At 51.1% G+C, this 8644-nt stretch overlaps 1 protein-coding gene and 1 long non-coding RNA gene across 4 annotated transcripts in view; both read right to left on the bottom strand.

The window, feature by feature from the left end:
• The window catches only part of LOC121157439 (signal-regulatory protein beta-1-like), a 28424-nt gene extending 22427 nt beyond the window's left edge, over positions 1–5997 (bottom strand). The window contains exons 1-3 of one of the 3 annotated variants that reach the window (XM_040981707.1): positions 5865–5997; positions 3009–3359; positions 28–348 (exon numbers count right to left, since the gene is read on the bottom strand). In XM_040981707.1, coding sequence (XP_040837641.1) covers positions 28–348; positions 3009–3359; positions 5865–5937 — 745 coding nt within the window. In that variant the 5' untranslated portion in view covers positions 5938–5997. Of the gene's footprint in view, positions 1–27; positions 349–3008; positions 3363–5864 lie in introns of all 3 variants that reach the window. The other 2 variants (XM_040981706.1, XM_040981709.1) reach the window with 2 other exon arrangements.
• A 418-nt stretch (positions 5998–6415) lies between these two features.
• On the bottom strand, positions 6416–8455 carry LOC121157444. The gene is made up of 2 exons (XR_005884023.1): positions 7126–8455; positions 6416–6779 (listed from the first exon to the last, which is right to left on the bottom strand). It is a non-coding gene; the product is annotated as an uncharacterized LOC121157444 (long non-coding RNA).
• Positions 8456–8644: the final 189 nt, after the last annotated feature.

Genomic DNA, 8644 nt, shown 5'->3' on the forward strand with positions numbered 1-8644 from the left:
ACATGGATAGGGGCTGTGGGAATCTACCTCGGATGGTGTCAGACAAGTTGGCAGTCCCACGAAGAGGAGGGCCCCCCTGAAGCGTGACGTGGGCCACCTCACAGATGACCTGAGAGTGCACATCCCAAGGGGCCAGGACCACCTGCGTGGTGCTGAAGACATTGTAGGAAACGCTCTCTCCCGTGGGCTCCACGCTCGTCTGCAAGGCCGAGAGCTCGTTCCCGTTCTTGAACCATCTCAGGCTGATGTTGCGGGGGGAGAAGCCATGGGACTTGCAGGTGAAGCTCACGGTCTGCTCAGGGGCTGCCCTGGCCATGGGCCCTGTCACTTCAGGGTTGGAGGGTTTGGCTACAAAAGGAGCATTCACACACAGGAAATAAGATAGTGATGACCATGGTTACCACAGGCCAGGGACGCAAAGGCCATGTCCATGCATCATGCTGGGCAGCAGGCCCTCATTCTCATTCACAGAGAGGCAGGATGCTTAAGGTCTGACCGTGAGCAAGTCCTTCCCTGCTAGGCCTGACTCCCCAGCCCTGCTCAGGAACACAGTCCTGGCTGCTGTCTCTGTGATGCCGCCTGTCCAACAAAACTTACACAGAACTTTCCATAAGCACCTGCAGGAACAGTGGCTCAGCACTGCTGCCCTTGTGGCTGGAGTCAGGACACCTGCCCCCCAGGAGGTGGACTGGACACATGATGGCTCTATGTCTGTGAAACAGAACAGTAGGTGTTTCTCCCCAAGGGCTGCAGAAGGTCTACGTGAAGCCAGGAGCACCATGCCCTTCGTTGCAGCACCCAAGATGCTGCACGCTGCAGATTTCCTGTCACCTGGGTCTGGTTCTATCCAGAGCTCTCCCTGCAGGGATGAACAACTCTGCCTTTCCATAAGCATTCGAGCAGGTGCCAGACCTGTGGTCCCTGGGAAGCGAGAGGAACCAGGGATCTCCTCTTGTGGGCACCAAACCAAGATCAGAGAGCTCAACTCTGACCTGTCCAGTGGCAACAGAAGCCGAACACAAACAGAAGAAACTGCCTAGGGAGATCTCGCCCTCTTCCTTTAAAGATCCTCAGGTGTGCAGGCTGGGAGCTGCCTTGTAAAACCCCAGCATGTGGACTTTATGCTAGGTATATGCTTGCAATGAAGGAATCTCAACTGAACTTGAACTGTGGTTATGCAGCAAGGTGGAGGAATCCACTATGGGGGGAGGGGTGTTGGAGGGGTGAGGGAAATCCCCAGTGCCTATAAAACTGTATCACATAATACAATGTTAATAACAATAAAAAAAACCCAGCATGGTCACAGGTGCCTTAGGTGTGCTCATGCTAGGCAAGGGGCCAGATCCCACAGGGTCCTGAGGGCTGTGCAAGGGGCAGGTCTGTGGCTACAGGCTGTGCAGGAGCTATAGGGTGTGTGTAAGGGTGAGGGATACGGGTCTCCTGCTGTTCAGACACGAGCAGATTTCATATGCTGAGGCTGGATCTGAGCAGGTGTGTCCTGGCTGTGTGTGGGAGCAGTCCCTGCCAGGCCTCGGGGTCTCATAAATGCTGCCTAGGCTCCTGCTATCATGAAGCATCCACACCCTCAAAGCTGTTCTCAAGGACAATCCCAGGGGCCATTGTGCAGGTGGAAAGGCACCACTCTTCTGTGACCTCAGGCTTTGGAGCCCTGGCTCTGTTCTAGCATTTTCTGGTATAATTAATATTTCAGCTGCCCTGGCTCTCAGCTTGCTTAGGTGTGAGATTCTAAAGAGCAGAAGAGGTGGAGTTAGCCCAGCCTGCCCAACCCCTGTCCACCTGAGGCCTGAGAAGAAAGTGACAGACCCAAGACCACATGGACTGACTGAAGCCCTTAGCACTGCTCTCATCTCATGCTGCGGGAGGGGGAATGGGAATTTTTGCCTTTCTGGGAGACCCTAGTGTCCCCACCTAGGCTGGGAAGGTGCCAGGCAGGTGTGGACCCCCTAACCAGTGCCTCCAGATGACGCTCAGGGCCAGCTCTGATCCAGGCATGCCTGGGGCTCTACATGGCAGCCATATCATCCACATCTCACAGTGGGGAAGCCAGGACCTGCCCAGGATCACACACCCTGGCAACAACCCTGGATTCAGGGGTGACTGCTCTGTGCTGGGGACTCCCTGAGATACCCCAAATCCTTCCCACTCTCCAAAAGCAGCCCCTACTGATCACCATTTCACAAATGAGGAATCTGAAGCTGAGATAACCCAGGCCCTGCCCTCATCCCCCATGCACCCTTTGCAGGGTGTGCCCCTTGGTTGCTGTGTCCCCAGCTTCCTCTTGGAGCCTGGGCGCCCGTTTTCAGTGCCTACACTGCCCGCTGATTCAGGGGATGACACATGAGCAAGTCCTATATTCAGCCCCCCTTTTCTCCCTAAGCGTCACTGAGAACACAGCAGCAGACATGGAGTCCACAGACCTGGTTTCACCTGCACCCTTGAGGGTGGAATAATCAGAGAAGGGGATAGATACCCTAGGGGACCTCAGTGTCCCTTGTGTAGCAACTGTCTTTCCTTTGCCCAAGGATCATGGGAAGAGTGGACTGTGACAGTGCCCAGTGTGCATCCCAGGGGAGCAAGGCGCACAGTTGGTGTGCCCCAAGCCTGCTAGGTGAAGAGAAGCTGCACCACCCCGAGGGGACAATCTCCCTGAGGAAGCAGGTGAGGCCTGTGTTCCACAGATCGCCTATTCTCAACCTCTACTGGATGAAAGGGAAGCCTGGACCAGGCTGCAGAGGGCATGGGCCAGGGAGCCCTGCAGACCAGGGAGCAGTGTCCACCCATTTCCGAGCTTGACAGCCTTGAGCAGCTAGCACAGCCTCACAGTCTCACCTTTCCTCATCTGTAGAAGGGATGACATCAGGTTGGTACAATGAGTTTTCCACACTGTTACTGGTTCTCAGGGGCTGCCCACAGAGTGGAGGGTGTTACTGATAACCTGGGACTGTTACCACCTGCCAAACACCAATGAAAACCTGTGGGGCACTCACCTTGCACAGACACCTGTGTGCCCGGTCCAGACTTAAACTCCACATCACCTGTATCCACTCTCCGGAACTTCGCACAGTAGTAGGTGCCTGTGTCTGCTGTGGTGATGTCACTGATGCGGATGGAAAAGTCCATGTTCTGTCGCTTTGTGGTGTCTGAGAGGTTTGCCACTCGGGGGTACTGGCCTCCCTTGAAGTCATAGATAATCTTCCGGTCTGGCCCAGCCCCCCTGAACCAGTATATGGGTCCCACGGGCAGCAGGGTGTTTACTCTGCAGCGCAGGATCACTGAGTCTCCGGCTGCCACTGACACGGACTTGTCAGGTTGAATCACCTGCAGCTCCTCTGCTGCCCCTGCTGGGGGAGGAGACAGAGACCTTATCTATCCATCCTCATGGGAACCTGCTACATCAGGAAGTGTGTGTCAGTCTTAGGATCACTTGCCCTAAAATATTCCAACTGGGCAAAGAAATCCTAACACAAAGGATGATAAATAAAATAAAATATTTGACTCTTATAAATTGATAAATAGAACCCTATGAATTTTTCAGTTAAAATAGTGAGTTTCAGAATCAATCAAATGAAATATTTTAAGGATTCAAATTTATTACATCAAATTTAAAACTAGTTGATTATTCCCAATGATTCTTAATTTTTAAAATTTATTTATTTTAAGGAATCACTTATTCATATGAAAGCCTGAGTTTCAGAGAAGGAGAAACAGATTGACACATTCCATCTGGAGCCATCATGTTTACCCCCAGTGGCCACAACAGCCAAGTCTAGACAGGCTAGGGAAGAAGACCCCTCCAGGATTTCCACATGGGTGTCAAGGGCCCAAGTACTTGGAATTTCTTCTGCTGTCTTACCAGTCAGTAGCAGGTGACTGGGTGAGAAGAGGAGCAACTGGGGCATGAACCCGTACAATAGGGACTATTCCATAAATGCTGACCCCTGCTATTTCATTCAATGTTAATACTGGGAAAAAATTAAAGGTATCTCATGATGCATTCCTTTATGATGAATACCGGTTTGTTCCACTTGCCAGGGCCTTCATATGCACTCACTAATATTATTAATCCACTGATTCTACTCTGTCAAGTTCTTGGCAAACATAGACTGGTAAACATGTTCTCTTATAAAATAACCTCTTAGCTGGCATCGGCCTCCACCTCTGAAGGGGTACACTCTCTCATTTTCAGGACACATAAGGGAGCCCTCAACAGTTTTGTCATCAGATGTAATATTTGCAGATAAGATCTCAACACAGTCCCTTTTTCCTGTGATATAGATGGGGCATTACTGGGTCATCAGTCTCTTCCAAGCCATTCATTTGAAACTCTTGTTAATGACACACAAGCTGGTAATTTTAAAGTTCCTTTGAAATTTCAGTAGCAGAATATTACTTTTGTAGCAAACTGATTACAAGTTTTTTTTATTAGATGAGGCTGGCATGGTAGCACAGGAAGTCAATCTTTTGCTGCAATGTCTAAATCGGATCTGCACCAGCTGTTTCCTGTTAGAAAGGCTCTGCCCATCAACCACCTGCTCACCCCCACACCTGTGTGAGATCTTTGCTCAGATTTGCTTCTTGTGAAGCACATGTAGGTTACGCTGTTTTCAATCCATTTCCCCTCACAGACCCCAATTCTCTTTCCCAGCTATACCTACTTTTTTCTGAGCCTTCAGTATGGCTAGTATTTCATATTAGTTACCTCCATACTGTGTGCATTGATTACTGTAATTCTCCCCTAAGGGACACAAGGTACACAGGACAAGTACTTTGTGCTTATCCACCAATGCACCCAAGGTCTTGTCACAGCTCCTGGCACATAACAGGTACCTCATTATCTGTCCCCCATAGAGTCATCACTCCAGGGTGACACCCTCCTGGGACACTGAAAACTATTTCCCATGAATCCTTTCTATAGGACTGTCAGAACTGGACTTCCCCAGGCAGATGACTGGCAAAAAAAAAAAAAAAATCAATTTGCATAGATGCAGGAAGTGACCAGTGGATGTGACCAGGCCACCACTAGCCCTGGTGGCCTTTCTCTCCTCTCACTGATAGAAAAAGTTGAAGAGATTTCAGGGAATAAACCCTCACGAGCTCAGGAGTGTTTGAGAAAAGTAACAGGTAATCCTGTGGGCTCTGCATCTGTCTGCCCGAGGTCAAACCCCAGCTCTCCCCGTTGCCTCTGGGGGACCTGCAGCTCCTGGTGCACTTCTGTGTCCTTACCAGTCAGGCAGGGTGATCAGAGTCCATTGGGCATAAGACACACATTCAGAAGGGCCCCTAGGCATTTGCAACAGTGTCTGGCACTTGGGAAAGGGCTGGCATTCTGGCAGAGCAGGTTAGGTCATAGACTGAAGCCAGAACCCCATAGAGCCTCTGAGTCCTATCAAGGATGCTCCACTGACAGTCTGGCTCCCTGAAAATGCATTATGAAAACAGAGACAATTAACCCAAGTGTTTGGGACCCTGCAACTCACACAGGAGACCTGAATGTAGCCCTAGTTCCTGGTTTCCACCTGATCCAGCTCAAGCAGTGTCAGGCACGTGGGAAGTGAGCCAGCAAATGGAAGGCCAATCTTGCTCTGATTTTTCCTTTTTTTCCTCTCTCTGTTTCTATCTCGAACAACAACAGCAAAATAACAAATAAATAAATCTTAAAAATGAAACATGTAAAATGTGGAGGCCAGTGCTGTGGCATAGTAGGATAAACAGCCATTTGTAGCACTGGCACGCCATAGGAGCACCACTTTGTGTCTCAGCTGCCAGACTTCTGATACAGTTTCTTGCTAACGCACCTAGGAAAGCAGCAGGAGGGTGAATCATGTGTTTCTTAGCGGACTCACCTGTTAATTCCAACAGTAGAATCAGCAGCAGGAAAGGATGAGGATGGTGTGGCTGGGAGGCAGGGGCAGGCATGGCGCAGACCTGAGGAGCCTGCCTGGTCCGAATGTCTGTGCTGGCAGGGATCCCGGGCTGCTCTGGGGAGAGAAGAGGTCTTGGCGTGCTTCACCCCAAGAGGAAGTGGGTACAACAGCTTCCGGCTTCTGACCACAAGGCTAGGAGTTGCACTGTCCATTTTCAGACTGTGGCAGGCCCAGCAAAATCAACACTTCCTTCTTGCCTGGAGCTTGAGCCCCTCCACTTGGACCTCTGGGTCATCTTGAAGTCTTCTTGCTGATTTCCCACTTGGGAGCCCAACGTGGAGAAGGATCTGTGGTTGTGAGCTGTGTGCCCAAAGCCAGGAACCCAGCGCCCGGAATATGGTTGGCTTGTAGTTTGGCTCTGCACTAGCTTCAACAGGGACTCCCTCAGCCAGCAGCAGCAGGAGGGACTCCAGGAGCTGCTCAACACGGGAGAAGAACAGGCTCTGCTCTGGACTGGATCCCTGTTGTAGCATCCATTCCAGTCATCACTGTGTGTGAAGATGTAGCCACCAGGTCATTGTGCAGCACCCTGCATATACACTTTTCTAAGGTTCTGTGAAGAAATCAGAAATGGTATAGGGGAACCAAGAGTGCTTGAAGTGCTGTTACACACAGAATATTCTAGACAGGCCACTGAAGGAAAATACTACACACAGACTTGAATAAATTAGCGAGCCCAAGATCAGGGGGAGGTTGGGCTGCCAGAGCAGGGTAGATTTAAGGGGAGATGAGGTAAGAGACATCCTGGGGCAGCTAAGGAACTCCGGGGAGCGTAGGGGACTGGCTCCCTGCTCCCATGCTCTATTGGCTTCTTGCAGCTCCTGCAACAAAAGACTATGAGCTGGGCCCGGCGCGGTGGCGCAAGTGGTTAAGTCCTCGCCTTGCACGCCCGGGATCCCATATGGGCGCTGGTTCTAATCCCGGCAGCCCCGCTTCCCATCCAGCTCCCTGCCTGTGGCCCGGGAAGGCAGTCGAGGATGGCCCAAAGCTTTGGGACCCTGCACCCATGTGGGAGACCCAGAAGAGACTCCTGGCTTCAGATTGGCATAGCATCAGCCGTTGCGCTCACTTGGGGAGTGAATCATCGGACGGAAGACCTTCCTCTCTGTCTCTCCTCTCTGTATATCCGCCTTTCCAATGAAAAAAATAATAAAAATAAATCTTTAAAAAAAAAAAAGACTATGAGCTTAGTGGTTTTACAGCAGCGGTGTTTTCCCTCCCAGTTCTGGAGGCCAGAGGTCAGAGGTCAAGGTGGCCACAGGGCCAGGCATCAAAGCTTGACACATCTCTCTCTATCTCAAGGATCCTTGTGATTACATTCAATGGCCACTCCGTTTTAGGGCCCTTAATCAAGTAATCAGCATGCTTTTTTTGAGATTCTTAAGTCAACATATCTGGAAAGTTCTTCCTTTGTCATCTAAGGTCATGGGTTGCAGAGATTAAGCCCTGGGTGTCTCAGGGCGATGGGGGTGGCATTGCTCAGCCTCCACGTCAGCCCTTTTCATGACTGGTACTTTGTGATTTACTCAGTTCTTGGGCTAAATTCATGTCCTCTTTGGCTCAACCCAAGTTGTTTTCTGTTTAAGGGAAGACACCCAGACAAATCGAGGACTTTAGCCGCTAGGCCACGGCGCCAGGCTCTGTTGTTTAAGATCTCAATGACAATTGCCAAGCCTGCCTTTTACCCATTACACCCACCAAGCCAGTCACAGGCAGGGGGCAGGAGAGAAGGAGGAGCTAGGAAGGAGCAGGAAGTGGAGAGAGAGGGAGGTAAGTGGAGAAACACAGGTGGTCACTGAGTGAACTCAGAGAGGCCCAGGGAACCTTTTGGAAGAAGAGTCTGATTTGGATCTGGAAAGACAAAAAGAATGTATGAATAAAGGAAGGCATTGAGGAAGGGGTTGAGAGGGTAAAGGGAGGTACATTGAGGGAGAATCCAGTGCCATACAGGTCATTTCCCCGGGTAGGCTGAAAGGCATGTGGGTCTGGCGGGCCATGGGAACCTAGGGGCTTCTGGAGGCAGAGAGGTGTGATTTCTGTCTCACTCTGAGGACCTGCTCTGTGGTCACCCCTCACTCTTGTCCCTTGTCCCACCCAACCTGAGGTGTCCACAGTGCTGCTGGACCTGGGGTCAGCGAGAGCCAGCAGGAACGTGGCCAAAGTCACTGCCTTCAGCCCCAGAGCAAGCTTGAGCATAGGCAGCAAGCCTGGGGGGACAGGCAAGAGCTCAGGCAGGACCATGGGGGGCAGCACCCCTCATAAGCCATCCACAGCCAGGATCAGGCACAGCTGCTGTGCCACCTCTGGAATCATATTAACCGCATGAGAGGCCTTCAACGGCCAAGCCCTCCACACCTTCCTGGCCCAACATCCGTTTGCACCTGCAGCAGTCCAGCAGCATCCCTGTCTCTGTGGTCAGAAATGCACTCCCAGATCTAGTCAATGGCTCAGTTGGCTAAATCTTCACCTTGCAAGCTTAGGAATCACATATGGGCATCAGTTCGAGTCCTGGCTGCTCTACTTCCCCATTCAGCTCTTTGATTAAGACCTGGGAAAGCAGCAGTGTATGGCTCAAAACCTTGGGACCCTGCACCCATGTGGAAGATTCAGAGGAAGCTCCTGATTTCAGGCAGCTCAAATCTGGCATTTGCTTGGAGTGAACCAGTGGATTGAAGATCTTTTTTCTTGACCGTCCTTAT

The sequence above is a fragment of the Ochotona curzoniae genome, unplaced genomic scaffold, assembly GCF_017591425.1.
Source record: "Ochotona curzoniae isolate NIBS_2020 unplaced genomic scaffold, NIBS_Ocur_1.0 contig_3520, whole genome shotgun sequence".
Classification (NCBI taxonomy): Eukaryota; Metazoa; Chordata; class Mammalia; order Lagomorpha; family Ochotonidae; genus Ochotona; species Ochotona curzoniae.